At 36.2% G+C, this 18292-nt stretch overlaps 1 protein-coding gene and 1 long non-coding RNA gene across 2 annotated transcripts; one reads left to right on the plus strand and one right to left on the minus strand.

Moving 5' to 3' along the window:
- Window positions 1–8921: 8921 nt before the first annotated feature.
- LOC132619503 (uncharacterized) lies at window positions 8922–9672 on the plus strand. The gene is made up of 2 exons (XR_009574730.1): window positions 8922–9112; window positions 9333–9672. It is a non-coding gene; the product is annotated as an uncharacterized LOC132619503 (long non-coding RNA).
- Window positions 9673–12889: 3217 nt separating this feature from the next.
- LOC132645794 (protein CHUP1, chloroplastic) lies at window positions 12890–16362 on the minus strand. Its single transcript, XM_060362999.1, has 4 exons — window positions 15942–16362; window positions 15730–15812; window positions 14141–14899; window positions 12890–14063 (listed from the first exon to the last, which is right to left on the minus strand). Exons 1-4 carry the CDS (start codon window positions 16075–16077, stop codon window positions 13197–13199), a joined length of 1845 nt encoding a protein of 614 aa, XP_060218982.1. The 5' UTR covers window positions 16078–16362; the 3' UTR covers window positions 12890–13196.
- Between the last annotated feature and the right edge of the window lie 1930 nt (window positions 16363–18292).

Genomic DNA, 18292 nt, shown 5'->3' on the forward strand with positions numbered 1-18292 from the left:
TGATCCCCACCTCCATTCACCATCACGCCCTACTGTCGTCTCTGACACTCCCACTTCATCATCATCCCCCATCTCCGCCCCATCCTCTCCTTCCTCCACGCGTCTGACACCCCACGTTACCTCTCCCACATCTCCACCATGCCCTGTCCCCCACGCCTGTTCCCCGCTCCTCTTCTCCCTTGATTCCCTTTATCATTTTTTTTTCTTTTCAACTCAAAACCCTATAAATGGGGTGGAATCGTCTCAGAACGGGAGGGGGTTTTTTTTTGGAAGTTACCTGAAGAAGTAGAGGATTTTTTCGGATCGTTGAAGAACCCCCCCAAGAATGAGATCTTTGATTCGTAAAATTTCCCCAAAACACAGTTTGTTTTTAGTCTCAGCAATCCCCTAGAAATAAGCATCTGTCTAGATTCGAAGCGTATAAAAAATCGGGATTTTGGTATTTCGAAGTATATTTGAAGTGTTCAAGGTATAGATCGAAGACTCGCCTCACTTCGCTGCACCCAAAGAAGGTAATTCTCCACTTCTTTCATTTTCATTGCGTTTTGCCCCTTTCTTTTTTTTGGTTGCTCTGTGTTGTTTTAGCGTGTATTCTGCGATTAAAGCACGTTTAGTTTGGCTAAGTTAGATGAACTTGTTTATATGTTTTCTGTGTTAATCCGTTTGTGTGGTTGAGCATGTCTTTCGATAAGTGTTTATGTGTTCATGCGTTGTCTGTTTGTCTTGGTTGGTTAATTTAGTTTAGTTTAGTGGCATTGTGAATATCCATGGTAAGTTAGTTTAATCTCGGCGCAGAAGTTAAAATATTTGGGTGTCCATGTTTAGTTTGGTTTAATTTCCAGTGTGGTAGTTCAACAATATCTATTTGTCTATGTCTTAATTCAGTTCAATTAGTTCTTGGTTTATTAGTTATGTATTCATATAAGTTCGCACGAGGATGACTATGTTAACTAGTAATGATACGTGATGTGTTAAAATCCCGTGTGACCCCGCATGTTTAAATGTTAGTTCAAAAACAAGATCTGAGCCCTCTGTGTCGTATCTGCTATCGTTTAGGTTGATCTTTATGAGCATTCAGGTGAAGATGCTTAGATTTGGTTATGTATAAGCATGATGAATATAGGATTCTAATGACATCATCAGGTCCAAACAGAATTAATAAGGATCTAAATTCAACTGCAAATTAGCTTATACAATATAATGTCTCTGGTTTAAAGAATCTGGGTTTTCAATGTTTTCATGTTTGTATCTTTACCTGCACCTTGCTTCATCTGAATTCATTTTTAATGAGCATCTGCTCATCTGCATACGGTATAACTGTATTTGTATTTTGATCTGGGTGTAACTGGTTCACATGTATGCCTTTCTTTGCTTCACTGCATATACATACTGGGTGCTTTCCTATCTGCTCTGTATCCTACATGCAATGCTTTGACTTCATTAGCTTACTAAGCCACCTATCTCACCCTGTCCCACATAGCTGCCTAGCTGAAACATAGAAATCTGAAGAGCATATTGTGAACTTTTATACTTTCTCTCAGATTGTTTGTTGGTACTCAAATGATTTTAGGACTAAATAGATAAGAAACTGGAGTATGATCTTCTGCTGCCTAAACATGATTATTGTGTAAGCCTGCAATAGTATCTTATGTATGACATATAATCCCTATCCCTTTATAGTTTAGTTTAACTCATGCTTTTGCTGTTTACATTAGTCATTCTTCTATTTGTGGAATCTGGCTTAATTAGGTAGCTCTGTTTAGTATGTCAATCATGTAGTTGGTAAGTTGCTAGTTTTGGATAAAAATGTGAAGTGTTCTTGCCTCATCAGTGTCAAGATGTGTCCTTGTGTTTCATATGCTTGTTAGTTAACTGCTAGATCAGTCTGGAAGCTGTTATTGTTAGTGGATATTATGATTGTTTTACTTATATTAGTCTTAGAAGTTTTTATCTATATCTTGCATATAAATTAGTTGGATGGTTAGCCTTAATGTGGTCTTTCTGAGTCAGTTTTGTTATCATGTTGCTTGTGAACTACCTGATTGACATCTCATGGTAAAAATGCTGGAATAACTGATTTAATTTTGCTTGCACTCATATAGAATGAGTAAAGGATAATTTAGTTCTAACACACCCAGTTCTGAACATTGCTAGATTGACTGATATTTGTTTTAAAGTCCTACCTTGGCCTAGAAGTTAGTCAAATGCCTCAACCTGGTTAGTTCATATATATGTATATATACCCTCTAATGGACTGTTTCGTTTACTTACATCTGTATGTTCTAATTTAAATCTATATTTGTAAGTTCTGTGGTTTGATATCTCTAGAGAACTGTAGGTTCTGTATATGCATGAATATCCCCCATATCTCTGTGCATGATTGTTGTGTCCAGTATGAGCCTTTGCTTATCCCTGAATAGTTTGGCCTCTTATGGTGCTTACATGATTCTTTGAAACTGAATTTTAAGTCCTAAAAGCATAAAAGAAGCATGAGTCAATAACTTAGGATAGGAACCTGATTTCCATACCCCAGCAGGCTTGAAAAAAATGAATTAAAAACGCAACATGTGTATGATCAGCTCTGAGTGTCTTAAGCATCTTTATGTCAACTGTGGGCGTTGCACTATCACAATTTACATTTGGTTTGGTTCTCTTCTTGTTTTTTTTTTGTTGGTCTTGTTTCTAATTCCTGAATCCTTTATCTCGCTGGCATTAATTTTAGATTGTTCCTTCTCATACATCCTTATGAATATGTATATATGAGATATACATTAAATATACACCTGTATCTACATAATCTATCGCTTTGTCTTGAGTCATATTTACATAGTTTCCGTTGATTAGATTAGATACTAATCCTTTCTTTTATTTTGTCGCATGAACATCACATACGAGTCCGAGGGGACTCACATTCTCCCATACTCGGTGCTGGGCTAAAAGCCCAACGAAACCTTCTCTGTCTGGCCATCAACTACAGCAAAAAATAAAAATCAATATTCTGGGCCAAGGCCCAATTCCAACAGCAGCAGCAGCAGCGGCCCAATAAAAATAGAACTGCTGGGCCGAAGCCCAACAGCGACCAAGGCCCAACAGCCCCCAAAATGGCTGGGCCCATTTTGATTCATTTTTTTTTTTTCATTCTCGTTTGATTATATATTATGTGACTAACGTTTTTATTTTTGTTTTATCCTTGCCAATCTAGAGGAACTTTTAGATGAATTAGCGGATTAACCTTAGCTATGGGTAGCCGACTTAAGATAGAACTAACAATCAATCTCACAAATTATTTTCTTCTCTTCATGTTTTTATTTGAAATAATCAAATTGCAAAAAAAAAAAAGGGGAGGTGACCATATATATATATTCTAAATTAAAGATTCACATATTATTATCTTGAGAATTTTGAAACATCACTAACATGCAAATAGGAATTAAAGATTTTTGAACTTCTAAAAACGCAAAATCAATCAATACATCATCGTTTAGTTTGCTTCAATTATTTATTAAAGTCTTACGCAAAATCCGCGTTTTCTTTTGCTTACACATTTCATGCGAATTTTATTTTAAATAACATCATTATTTTAAAATCTTTGCAATAGTTATAAGTTCATTTTAAATGTCATTCGCAATTTCTTTTATGCGAATTATTATATTTTCTACAAATTTCATTCTAAATAACACTTTCCATTTAAAGCCTTAATAATATTTATAAATTTTATGGCATTCGAAGTCTCCTTTTATACAAATTATATTCTTTCCTATAGGTTTTATTAGTATTTTATTTTAAGAACTTTAACGACATTTATAAACTTTTATTTCAAATAGCATTCTAAAATCCCCTCTTGTGCAAATTACTAGTTTCATTTTAAACAACATTATTATTATTTGTTCTTTTTATAAGACGGCATAAATTGTTATATTTTACAAGTCTCACCTGCATAAGCTATTTTTTCTTAAAATTTAAATACTATATCCAACATTGAGTAATTAGCCTAAGTTTAGCCGGATAACCGTGTTTAACGGATTCTAAAGGATGCCTAACCCCTTCCCTTTAGGATGATATAGAACCCTTACCTAGAATCACACTGGTTAAGCAGACCATTAACAGAGGTTTAGTTTTAACTTTATCTTAGTTAATAATTAGGTGTCCTAATTCACCGTGAAAATCAATTAGGTGGCGACTCTTTAAAACAAAGCAAGAAAAGAATCCCCAATATGTTGTACTCCACTCTAACCCGGTTAAAATGGGGTATAACAGCCACAGCAGCAGTGGCAGCCGCCATCTTCTTCGTCTGGCCCGAGGTCGCTGGCCCAGCCTGGCATTTTGGGCTCGCGACCACAGCAGCAGGCATTTGCAGCCGCGGGCCCCCCAACGCAATGGACTCCGACGGATATTGAATCGACCATGCACACGATGACGTTGAACCAACCCGATTCGAATTGGTATGTGGATACCGGCGCCACGTCCCATATGACATCCACAAAAGGTACTCTCTCGTCTTATTTTAATTTGAGCAATCGTAATACTGGCATTGTTGTTGGTAATGGTAATTCAATTCCAATTCGAGGTTGTGGTCATGCTAAATTGCCTCCCCCGAACCCTCCTTTATTGTTAAACAATATCCTTCATGCGCCAAAACTCATAAAGAATTTGATATCGGTTCGTAAATTTACTACTAATAACTATGTGAGTGTTGAATTTGATCCTTATAGGTTTTCTGTGAAGGATTTCCGGACGGGGATGGCTCTCATGAGATGTAATAGTAGGGGTGCTCTTTATCCATTGTCCACCTTCAAATTTTCCACCAATTCACCGTCGACTTTTGCTGCCTTGTCTTCTACCCGTTGGCATGATCGTTTGGGCCACCCGGGAGCTTCTATTTTGAATTTTCTTAGGCGTAATAAAAGCATTGAATGTAATAGATCTAGTTCATCTAGTATTTGTCATTCTTGCGTTCTTGGTAAACATGTTAAGTTGCCATTTGCTAGTTCTATTTCTGAAACTTTGTTTCCATTTGACATTATTCATAGTGATTTGTGGACTTCTCCAATTTTGAGTTCTATGGGCCATCGTTATTATGTTCTGTTTTTGGATGATTTTACCAACTATTTGTGGACTTTCCCTTTGGCTAAAAAATCTGATGTTTACTCAAAATTCATGGATTTTAAGACCCATATTCTTACTCAATTTGAACGTCCTATCAAGAATGTCCAATGTGATAATGGGAGGGAATATACTAATAGTCAATTCGGAAAATTTTGTGCATCCAATGGGATGTCTTTCCGTCTTTCGTGTCCTCATACATCCTCTCAAAATGGGAAAGCAGAAAGAAAAATTTGTTCACTAAATAATGTCATCCGGACACTTCTTGCTCATGCCTCCATTCCTCCGTCTTTTTGGCATCATGCATTGCAAATGGCGACGTATCTCATTAATATTTTACCAAGTAAGCTATTGGGTCACAAATCACCTTTAGAGGTCCTTTACCAACGGAAACCATCTTATTCTCATCTCCGAGTCTTTGGGTGTTTATGTTATCCCCTTTTTCCGTCTACTACTATTCACAAGTTGCACCCTCGGTCAACTCCATGTGTCTTTTTGGGATATCCACCAAACCATCGTGGCTACAAATGTTTTGATTTATCCTCTAATAAAATCATTATTTGTCGTCACGTTTTATTTGATGAGACTCAATTTCCGTTTTCCAAAATCCATACTCCGGCTCCCACATCTTATGACTTCCTTGATGATGGCCTCTCTCCTTACTTGATCCATCATATAGCCGCCAGCCCTCCACCGCTGCCCTGTCCCCCTCCGTCGCTGCCCGTGACTCAGGACCACGCCGACCCCTCCCCACCTGGGCAGCAGCCTCCATCGTCCTCTACGCAGGACCAGTCCGCCCCTCTCCCTCACCAGCTTCCCATCACCCCGCAAAACTCGACCATTTCTCCACCTATCCAGCCCAATACCCACACACGCATGGTCACTCGTAGTTAGCGCGGGATTTTCAAACCCAAGCACCCATTTAATCTACATGCGGCGGTTACCAAGTCCCCCATACCTCGTAAACCGTTGGATGCGCTACGTGACCCAAATCGAAAATTGGCCATGGATGATGAATATGATGCTCTTATTAAAAATAAGACGTGGGATTTGGTACCCCGTCCACCTAATATGAATGTTATTCGGTCTATGTGGATTTTTACTCATAAAGAAAAGTCTAATGGTGATTTTGAGAGGCATAAAGCCCGTCTTGTAGGTGATGGCAAAACACAGCAGGTTGGCATTGATTGTGCGGAGACTTTCAGTCCGGTCGTGAAGCCAGCAACGATCCGCACTGTCTTAAGTCTAGCTCTATCTAAACATTGGCCCATTCATCAGTTGGATGTCAAAAATGCATTTCTTCATGGCGAGCTCAAGGAGACGGTTTATATGCATCAGCCTATGGGTTTTAGAGACCCATCTCGTCCCGATTATGTGTGTTTGTTGCGCAAGTCCTTATATGGGCTTAAACAGGCACCGAGAGCTTGGTATAAAAGATTTGCTGACTTTGTTTCTTCTATTGGTTTTGCTAATAGCAGGTCTGACCACTCCTTGTTCATCTATCGCAAAGGGAACCACTTGGCTTACATTTTACTATATGTGCATGATATTATTCTTACTGCTTCTTCAGATGCTCTCCGTTGTTCTATTATGGGCCTTCTTGGCTCAGAATTTGCTATGAAGGACTTAGGTCCTTTGAACTATTTTCTTGGCATTGCGGTGACCCGTCACAAGGGTGGTATGTTTCTATCACAACGAAGTTATGCTACGGACATTATTGAACGTGCAGGAATGTCCTCGTGTAAGCCTTCTTCCACTCCGGTTGACACTAAACTGAAGGTCAGTGCCTCTTCTGGCGATCTGTGTGACGATCCCACTCATTTCCGGAGCCTTGCAGGTGCTCTTCAGTATCTTACCTTCACCAAACCGGATATTTCTTATGTCGTACAACAGATTTGTCTTCATATGCATGCTCCACGAGATACGCATATGCTTGCTCTTAAGCGGATTATTCGGTATATTCAGGGTACTCTTGATCATGGTTTGCATCTCTACTCATCTTCAGTTACTGATTTGGTTTCATACACTGATGCTGATTGGGGGGGATGTCCAGACACCAGACGCTCGACGTCGGGTTATTGCGTGTTTTTGGGAGATAATTTGATATCCTGGTCATCTAAGCGCCAACCTACTCTTTCCCGCTCTAGTGCGGAAGCAGAATATAGGGGGGTTGCTAATGTTGTCTCTGAATCATACTGAATACGTAACCTCCTCTTGGAACTACATTGTCCGATCCCTAAGGCTACTTTAGTTTATTGTGATAATGTCAGTGCCATTTACCTGTCAGGAAATCCAGTCCAATATCAGCGCACCAAGCACATTGAGATGGATATACATTTTGTTCGTGAAAAGGTGGCGCGCGGCCACGTCCGTGTCCTTCATGTTCCGTCCCGATATCAGCTCGCCGATATTTTCACTAAAGGACTGCCACAGGTCTTATTTGAAGATTTTCGGGATAGTCTCAACGTTCGTAAACCTCCCGTTTCGACTGCGAGGGTGTGATAAATAGTTTAAATATGTAGTAAAAGAATATTTTGTAAATCTTCTATTTTAGGTTAGTATAGTTTGTATCCTAATAGGACATTGTAACTATGGTATATTTACCAACTCAATCAATGAGAATGATCACGGAATTAATCTCTTTCACAACTATCTGGAATAAATTTGATCATTTTCTAGGTATCCAGTTCCCAAACTAAAGCCTAATAACAGAAAAAGTATAAAAGAAGAAAAAGGGACCTAACAACAGATAATACAAGTATAGGTGAAACATACAATTATAGGTGAAACACATTTACAGGGAGATGGACTCAGTGGCACACAAGTTGGCTGATATGGGATCACAAAATCATCAAGAAATAGGAGAATCAGTTTTTTGGGATTATTATACCACTTTATCCATCATTTCTAGTTTTAACAAAGACATTTTAGAGATAATTTCGCTTAGAGTTATTTCAACACTGCAATTTAGAGATAGCATCATTTAGACCTGTCTCATGTATGTTTGTCCGTACTTTCCTGCATGAACCTCTTAAGTTTCAGTTATAAAAATCTTCGTTTCAGGGGAAAAAAAAATTCCCATTTCCCACTATGGCAAGCAAGTACGTTGACTTGGAAGGAGAACCAAGTCAAACAAAGAAAAGGAAATTTCTTAATTAGTAATTTACAACGAATAGAAGATGAAGTCAAGTCATCTAATCCACTAGACCACGGAAACTACAACGTCTATTTAACAACTAAAACAGTAAAATCTATTCGACCATTGAATCAGTCAAGAAATAAAGCTACATAGGAAGAATTTTTTGGATTAAAAGTACCAAAAATAAATAAGAGTAATGACGTGCATGAAACTTCAATGAATTTAGAAAATATTGTTGGTCTAATCCAGAGGCGGATTCATGATTTAAACTTTATGGATTCAACCTTTCAAGATTCTTGGTTGAACCCATTGCATTTTAAAAGTTATGAGTTCATGTCTACTATTTATTGTAATTTTAATTAATTTTTACACATAATACTCCGTGTCGAAAGTTAATTGAACCCCACCTTGAATGTTACATACTCCCCTGGTCTGGTCAATAGTAATAATTCATAGAAATAATGTTGTTCATTTACTTTTTTTAATGCTTAAATAGACCTCCGACTACGTAATTTCCTTGGTCTGGTTGATTGGGTGACTTGACTTCATCTTTTATTCATACTATTAAATTACTTCAGAAATTCCGTTTGTTATTCCTAACCTTTTCATTTTTCTCCAAGTCAATATACTTGCTTGTTTTGTAGTATCTGTACACACGGTCAAAATTCATATAAATACATCCAAACGCATTGAGCTTGATATTCAAGTTCTAAAAAAAGCTTTCAAAATTGTTACTTAATAATTCGTATAGGTTTGCAATGGCAGCATTCTCTAAGTCCATAAGGTCCATAGTGATTACACTTATGATTTATGCTATTCTCCTGTCTCCCTTGCTATTATGGTCCTGCGATGCAGCTAGAACCCCTCAAGGTATATTTTCACATCATAACTATCATTATAAACATAGTATTAGTCACTTATCAAACTTGAAAATTTATGTGACATTATACTAACTAATTCATGAATCAAGGCAGAGACGAATCTAACATGTAAACAATAGGCATAACTGCACGGTGATTGCCATTAAATTCTAGATCCGTCTCTAATTGCTATATGTTTTAAACTCACGTATGTGTTCTTCTGTCTACAGAATTCGTGGCGAGCAAGTCTACCGTAGCATGTCTTCATTGTGTGGGGTGTTGTGAACCACCACCCCCAGGTGCCTGTTGTACCCGCTGTGGTTGTTGAAACTCCTCTTTTCTACAAGTCAAATGAAGAAGTCTCATGATAAGCAATCGGTGTGTCTCTGAGTAATGTGCATGTTATACTCAATAAAGAAACAACTTGGTTTCTATAGGTTAATTAGGCGTGTTATTTGTACACTGTGGGAAATGTCGAGTTTGTAACGTTTTGTATTTAGTGAATAAATTAAGAGAAAAGATTTCGAGGAGGAAATCCCGAAGTTTTATCTTTTCTGGTTGGACCATTCATATTTATTTTGATTAATATGTGAAATTTAAAATTAAAAAAGAAAAACAGTACTGCTACAAAACCAACAAAGGAGGAGCTCAATTTTGTGTTTTTGACGACCTAAAGACAAACTTTCGTTATTGTGGTAGCGTACAAGCGGCCACTTATGTCAAAAAGTCTTGATACCCCTATTTTAGCGCACACAAAAATAAAAATGGCACAAATATAAAACTTCGTGAGCCGTTGTTTAAGTTTTGTCCTTGTTTAACAATTTTGTGCAAAATTTATCCTGACGCTATGACATAGGCACGTCTTACCAATCCATAAGACAATGAAATTCTAACAATAAAAGAGAATGAAGATTGTACTACAATTATAATGAGCAAATTACACCATTAGTCACGGTATTAATTTTAAGCACGTAATTAGCACAGCTTCTAAAATTCTTCAAAAAGAACACATTGTAAAAATATTATACGGAAAAATTATCCCTTAAATTAGGGATTCAATTAAATCATTATTATCATTTATTCTCTCTCTTTGGTAAAAGGCAAGTCCTTTATGATTGTTAATCTCTTTTATTTAACCGATTAATACTTATATTTCTCATTTCTCTCTCGTCAACTAATACATCCTCATCTCTCAATTCATCTCCATATTTTCTTCTTGTTGGGTTCGAGTTATGCAGGATTTACGCAAGGCTATAGCTATTTGATGCAGGAAGGGTGAGAACCACAGTAATCATCCACACGTACAATATACATAATAAAATTTAGTATATAACGTGTAATAAAATTATAAGAGGTATATAAAAATTTAGATACAGTGTATAATTAAATTATACGAGCTATATCTAATCTATTATAAAAGGTGTAATTAATTATACGAATATTATTCTATGTATAACATTTTTTTTTTGGAACTCCAGTATAACCCGTAGCCGTTACACCCTCTGCCCTTCGAGTGAACACTCTGTGATGAGCACTGTGTCCGCACTGGGTAAACCCCCCACTATGTCATAGCCTGCAAACCACACAGGTGATGTAAACCGCACTAGGCAAGCCCTATGCGACAGGCTCTACTCAAAAGGCATTGAGGGTGTGGATAACCACCCTCCAAACCAACTGAGCCATCTCGAAGGACTATGTATAACATTTTTATTATACTACGCATAATACAAATCACATACCATGTCCAGAATGGCGCTATCAACACTGAAGTTATTGTACTAAATTGTGTTCAACAATCCATCTCTCATCGTGTTGAATTAAACACTTTGATTTTATCTTCCATGGATGAACAATGAAAGGAGGTTAATTAGAATAAGAAGGAATCATGGATGAACAATGAAAGGAGGTTAATTAGAATAAGAAGGAAGTAGAAAAGGTTTCAAAAAAAGCAAATAAGTATGAAACTGTACAAAAGTCGTTACAAATATGAATGAAATTATAGGAATTTATGTTATTCACGTCTAAATGGTTATCTTATTCATAGCAATTGGTTTACTATAAAACTCTTAACTATCATGTAATGTTAATTATTTTTACCTGCTATGAGTATGTAAATATTATTATATATTGTCTACTTATGTTTTTCCCCCTATTATTATGATGCGCTTGTCATATAACTAGTTAACAATTAACACATGCAAATTTTGTCAATCTGGCGAGACTTGTGAACAATTTAATAACTTAGGAGAACAAAGATTATACTAAAATTATGATTTTGCGCTCATCATAAACTTGTTGAAGTATGATATTTTATTAACTTGTTGAAGCGTATTTAATTGAAAATCTAAATCACTCACGAATTGGTAGACGTAATGTCGCTCAAATTGGGTAGGATTCTGTTCGTTAATAGTTCTAAAATCCATCTTGATAATAATTTTTAGGCTAAAATTTTGTGGCCGAAGATTGATATTCATATTAGTTGATTATTGACGAAGAATTTTGAATCGGTTGAGTTAAATAGTTGACTTGTGACAGCCTAATTTACCATACAATGATTATAATTTGTTTTGGCAATCGCATTGAGAAAAGAGACTATGGATTCATAAGATGAATAGCAAGTCAAAGATAAAGGGCGAAATGGGCTTCCTTGTGTGTTTCCGGTTTAGTATTTGGCAAAAAGAAGAGAAAGAAACAAAGCTAACGCAAGGAAGAACAAAGAGAAAAAGAGGATATACAGAAACTAAAAGGGTGGATTTTAGAGGGCTACAGGAGATATAACTAGACAAAGTCATTCGACTGAGATAAGATAATGATAATTAAACTGTTTTTCATCATCCTAGTTAAGTAAATTTCTTGAAGTTGAATTAAAATAAGCAAGACGTATGTAACATGAGATTTAATAATCATCAAAGTCATTGACTAAAATAAGAATATAAACTGTTCCTTATCATCCTATTTAAACTTCTTGAAGTTGAATCAAAACCAACACTACGTATACAGTACAAATGACTAGGTAGTGTAATTAACCTTTAACTAATCATCAAAGTCATTCGACTAAGATAAGAATAATAATTCGGGATTTGACATTCTAAGAGGCAATAAGAGTAATCTGGAAAAGTTTTTTTTTAAATTTTTTTTTTTTTTAGCTCTTTTGGTATAAAGTAGATTTGACAAGTTGAGTATGAGAAGCAATAATTTTCTAAGATGAGGATGATTGTAGCTTCCTTGTAAACATGTCTAAGAATCTCTGAAAGTCAAGCATGGTTTACTCCTCATCAATATATGTAAAATTATCACAGGAAAGCAAATAAGACTTTGATTTAGGAGATTTCCTACAGTACACGCAGTTGCTTCAAACCTGCATTAGTGAAAATTGACACATACCAGAAAAAATAAAAGGCAACCATAGCCCATAAGTCAGAAGATACTTAGCACAAGTTGCATTAATGATCCTGCATATTGAAATTGACTGAGCAACGCATTTGAATCAGAAAATCTTACATGGGCTTGGCTCCTTGTCATCCACATGAAAAAAGAACCAATTTTGCTTTTCCATCATAATGAAGAGATCAAAAGTTCATCACAATTACTATTTACTTTAAGAGTTTAGAAGATGAATAAGCGTTCATGTTGATTCTCTCACATCGGTTGTAGATGGGTTTTTGGTCTCCTTATATGGACTTGAGCAATCCTTCCCTCATGAACTAGTTAGGCCCAAGATTCATTCTGTACAGTTCGTGTCAAGGGGTTAATTTGAATTAAAATGAAGAAAAAAAGCACCAGAAGCTACATAGAAAATCAAACATTGATATCTAATGTTACACATGTATACTCTTTTCTTCTGTTTCCTTTTGCTAATCAAAATTTCCTCATGATAACTTCCATGTAAGAAGCTGCACACTAGTTTGTATGTTACATTTGGAATTTTTGTAGGACTACACAGTGTAAACAACTGAAGTAATCATGTTGCAATAAGTTGATTTGCATGATGAAGGATCACACAACTATAGAACCTATGTCTACGTCTATCCATAAAGAGGGGCAACAATGTTGGGGAAACAAAAAAAGAAGCAAGTCTTTTATATTTATAGAAGTTAGAAGAAACTAATTGATGCTGCTCTCTTGCGAACTGATGCTTTAGAGCGAGAACCTTTCAAAACTTCTGCATATTTCTTTAACTCAGATTTCTGCACATTTTCTTGGTCATGGTCATGGTCATTTCTTTTTTCTTGGGGTGAATCAGCAAGACGTTTAGAGATATAATCTAATGAGCCCACATCACTATATCTCCTCATACGTGTCAAATTTTTTCTGCTTTCTCCTTTATCGCTCCTTGAACCTTGATAAACTGAATGGAAATCTATAAATTGTTTGGATGAACCCTGAGATGATGTTCTTGATCTGCTACGGAGCATAATAGCTCCAGCATCTATAACAGCTGTATCTGAATTGTAACCAGAAGAACTCTGACTGTGAACGATTTCAGGAGAACTCTGACTACGATGATGGTCCTTTCCCCGTACTAATCTCATAAGCTTACCAAAGACTTTACTTTTGTTTGAAGAGTCAGCCTTATGTGCTGAATAATTATCAATAGAAGTATCATCAAACTCACAAGAGTCCGTAAGATAGGATTCCTTGGAGGATAACAATTCAGAATCAAAGTCTGGATTGTGGATCCCCTTATCCGCTTGGCCTTCTTTATTTGCATATTCAAGAATTAGTTGCTTGGCTTTCTTTTCGGACTTGGGGCTTAATGTTTTACTGAGGTCCCTTGCAGTTGTTTTCCCTTGGACAGGCTGATAGTTCCTCAGTTCATATCGCAAGCAAGCATTTAACCATCGAAGATAGACTAGTTCCTCAGCATCACTGCAGCGATCTGCTTGAAGCTGCTCAACTTCATTTAATAAATCTTCATTTTGCTTTCTCAGTCGTTGACATTCTTCTTTCAGTGCTTCCACCTATGACAGGAAAAGGTCAGCAAAAACACATGAAATAGACAAAGTTGAAAAGGAAAGTTCGCGAATTAAAGACGTACTTCATCATCTCCAAGAACAGAAGTGGCAAGGGTCTGAACAGATTCTAGTCTCTCAGCCAGTGTCGAGTTTTCTGCTCTTAAGCTTTGGTTAGATTTCCTCAACTCATCAGCCTCGCTTGCCAAGTCATTGAGTTTTTGGAGCTGTAACGGAACGTCTGATTCAGTTTCAACCGCATACTTTTCCTCGTTCTGCAGCTTCAGAACTCTTTCTTTAAGGGATAAAATCTGTTCCTTGTGACGATCAGCTTCCAACCTGAGTTTCTTTCTTAGCTGCTTTATTTTCAATTTCACAGCTTCAAGATCTGACACAACCTTTGCATAATCAGCCACTTGAGCCTCTAATTCAATCTTCTCTGCCTTCAAAGACTCGATCTTTAACCCCAAATGCTTGGCCTCCATCTTGTGTATCTTTAGACGATTTTGAAGCTCCATGACGGCATTTTCTTGCTCCTTTAGGCCATAATACTCAAGCAGTTGGTTCTCAAGAGTTCTCTCCCTTTCTTTAAGAGTTTTAACAATAGTCTTCATGTTCTTAATCTCTTGCTCATGGTCATCCCTTCCAACAATTTTGTATTCTTTTAGTGAATCTGCATCCTGCAGTGGTGTTTCGACATCCTTACTAGGTGAAAAACCGAATTCCTTTACAAGTTCATTGAACTCCGGCAAAAGAAGCCCATCTCTATCACCATCAGACCTACAAATTGTAGATGGACCACTTTTAGAACTCTCAATAATGCTTTTTGATATGGAGATCTCCTCCTGCCATAGAAACAAAGAAGTGATTAGCTCACAAGCAGGACAAATGATCAACAATCTGTTAATAGGGAAGCATTCGAGACAATCATTCAATTCTTTTCCTCTTCTGGGTAATCCAAAAGTAAACTATTAATAAGTACATCCAAAGCATAATCAGAGTGAAAAGGAGAAGGGAAGAAACAAGAAAAAAATCATCTTTACGAGAAATTAACAATTTAAAGTTACAGAATAAGCAATACGACACCATGAACATTGCAGTCACTAGAGTCTTTTGCTGCTGTACATAACAAGTGAAAACAAAAGCAAGAGTTATACTGCAAAGGCCCAACTCAAATACGGCAAAAATTAACCGTTGAAAATTGTGATCATGCTTGAAATTATTACTTACAAGAAGCTCTTCCAACTATAATTAATCATTTCCACAGTTCATTCCACCCTCTCTAATATAACACTTATCAAAGCAATCTATAACCAACTAATAGATCCTATGCTGATAAATTGAATAAGAGCCTGTTTGGATGGACTTAAAAAAAGCAGCTGAAAACAGCTTATAAGCTACTTTAGATAAGCTAAGCCAAACGAGCCCAACTATTTTTTTGAGCTTATTTTAAACACAAAATGGCTTTAAGCTGGCCAGCCAAACACTCAAAAAAACTGAAAACAGCTTATAAGTTATTTTCAGCAACTTATAAGCCAATCCAAACGGGCTCTAAATATATAATCAAAAGGTTGTCCTTCAATTCCAACAATATTTTAGCTTAAAACTTAAAATTAGGTAAGTAAGAACTGAGAACATCAAAACAAGAATCATCGGTCTTATCTAATGAACTTACATATCTCTCTGGCACATCAAAAACTGATTTCCGCGAGGCAGGTGTTGTCTGATCATCATTTTTGAGCTCACCTTTTTTACCACCTGTAATTCAACCCATAATACAAAATCAAACCCAAAAACAAAAAAATAAATAAGGAAAAGAAGTCCAACAAAGGAAGAAAAAGGTCCATTTTTTGTCATTTCTTAGGGTTATGAAGTTGAGGGGCTAACCTGAACTGGTAGAGGAATTGGAGGGCTTGATTCTTTTGCTTCTGAAAAAGGTAAAGATAATTCCACCAAGAGAAAGAGCTAAAGCAACCCCAAATTTCAAGATAACAGGCCCTATGTCTCTCTTGTCTCTCATCATCCTTTGTTAGCACTAAATTCAATATTCAATCATCTCTTCACTCTGTACATAAAAATCCCAAATCACAAAAGAAAAGCAAAGAACAAGATCCCTTGTTAAAAAGTTGAATAGGACCCTTCACAAGTTCTTAACTGTACAAGTTTTCTGGGCATCTAAGTTGACGTGAATTCCAACAGGGATAGAAAAAGAATCAAGTTAGAAAACGTAATTTGAATGTGGATGTGTTGTGTTACAGTTTATGTTTGTCTGACTCAGAGGACACGTAACTGCAAATGGACAATTTTAAATTATTATTATTATTATTCTATTCTAATGTTTTGCTGTTTTATGATTTGTAGGGCTATAATGTAATATGCCAATGGAGAACCAACCTGGACCCCGTTCGTCGGTAGTTGTCTTTTCATCGAACCACGAATATATACAAAAAATAAATGGCCTTATGTCAGGTGTAGAGCCAGTTGCAATATGCTTTCTATTTGCTTCTTGACTTTATGTATTTCATTCATGGACTTTCATATAATTAGTACCCCGCGATCCGCGATGATATAAAGAAAATTAATCATAAAAAAATGTAATATTGTGTTTATTTGAAAATATTAAATTATTATTGTTAGTACTCGAACTATTAGCTATGATCATCTACAATATTTGCTTTACCTAGAATATATCTTTAAATCCAATTCATTTTGAAAAATTTATTTTTTTTCTTTTCCTTTTCTATAAATAAAGTGCATACTGAATGGATTATGTAGTCTTATTAAGTCATTTATTTTTTTAAATTATTAATTCTTCTCCCTCATGGGCACACACAATAATTAAAGCAATTAATTAATATTCATACTAATGTTACCTTGCATTTTTATATATGAAAGAATTGATATTTTACGTTATAGCAAACAAATTAACAATTGTAATTAGTTAATACTGATTATTTCTAACCGGAGTTTGTTGTATTATATTACACAAACTGTATTGAGTCCCATGAACACTTCTAAAACTATTCAGTACATCAACTAAAATGCTAAGTTTTTCATCCATCAAAATAAATTCAGGTGAAACCATAAGGAAAAGATTATACTAGTTTAATTTTGGCGTAATACATAAACAGACTCTTAAACTTGGCCTCAGCTAGCAAGTATGTCCTCCAACTTTGAATGTGCACAAGTAGGCACCACAACTTGTATAAAGTTGAACACATAAACACAAATGCTGACGTGCCACAAAAAAATTTGATGTGTACTTTATACAAATTGAGGTGTTTAGATGATCATTTTGTAAGTTGGAGTGTTCAACTGACAAAGTGGAGATCAGTTGAGGTGCCTACCTATGCACACTCAAAGTTGGAAGGCATACTTGCCAGCAGAGGCCAAATTTGAGGGCCTGTTTAAGTATTTTTTTTCCTATCTATTAAACCATGAGAACATGAAAGACATTACACAACATCCTAATAATGCTAATATTAGCTTCTAAAGAGCCAAGATGTTGGATCTTTGTCTTCGGATGCAATATTTTCACAGCCAACTTTTGTTGCTTGCCACTCCAAGCTTCTATTAACTTTGCTTCTTTAGCCTATGCATTTCTCTCTGTTATGCACCGAGTGATTTTTGTATTCCCTATCCATCTTTCAAATGAAAAGCCATTTCCTCTTCATGTGAACACCTAAAACTGCTTCTATTTCCTCCAATAACACAAATAAAAGGTGATTGTTGTACATAATTGAAGATATAATAAATAAACTTAAAATGGTAAAGCAGAACATAGATCGCATCCAAAGTTACAGCACCATGAAAATTCGTGTAAGATTGAAATTGAATAGGATTATGAAAACTCAATATTTGATAAGGTATATTTTACGGTTTACACAATATAAATTCTTAAGTAAGAAAGTTATATACACTTCAAAATACAACTATTTATTGTAACGACCCGTTTGGTCGTTATAGTTCTTTTGGCACTTTCGCCCGCTCCCGAGCATTGATTAGCTCCCTTTTGATCCGAGGGGATCGTTGACACGCTTTTCGAGGTGTCTAGACTGGATTCGGGTATGTTTGGTGAAAATAGGCTTAAAAGTGAAAGTGGTTGACCCGAAGTTGACTTTTGGGCAAACGAACCTTTTTCGGAATTCCGAGAGGTCCGGATAGTCGTTTAGAACTTGTGTGCGCGTTTGATTCGATTCCCAATGCATTCGGATGCATTTCGGGACATTGGATGGGAA

Source organism: Lycium barbarum, chromosome 1 (genome assembly GCF_019175385.1).
Source record: "Lycium barbarum isolate Lr01 chromosome 1, ASM1917538v2, whole genome shotgun sequence".
NCBI classification, from domain to species: Eukaryota; Viridiplantae; Streptophyta; class Magnoliopsida; order Solanales; family Solanaceae; genus Lycium; species Lycium barbarum.

Bases quoted from the DNA above. Each gene is read 5' to 3' on its own strand.
- LOC132645794 (XM_060362999.1), bottom strand. From the start codon at position 16,077: ATGATGAGAGACAAGAGAGACATAGGGCCTGTTATCTTGAAATTTGGG. The intron at 15,813-15,941 runs GTTAGCCCCTCA...GTTGAATTACAG, and splicing joins CAATTCCTCTACCAGTTCAG to GTGGTAAAAAAGGTGAGCTC. The intron at 14,900-15,729 runs GTAAGTTCATTA...TTTCTATGGCAG, and splicing joins TTGATGTGCCAGAGAGATAT to GAGGAGATCTCCATATCAAA.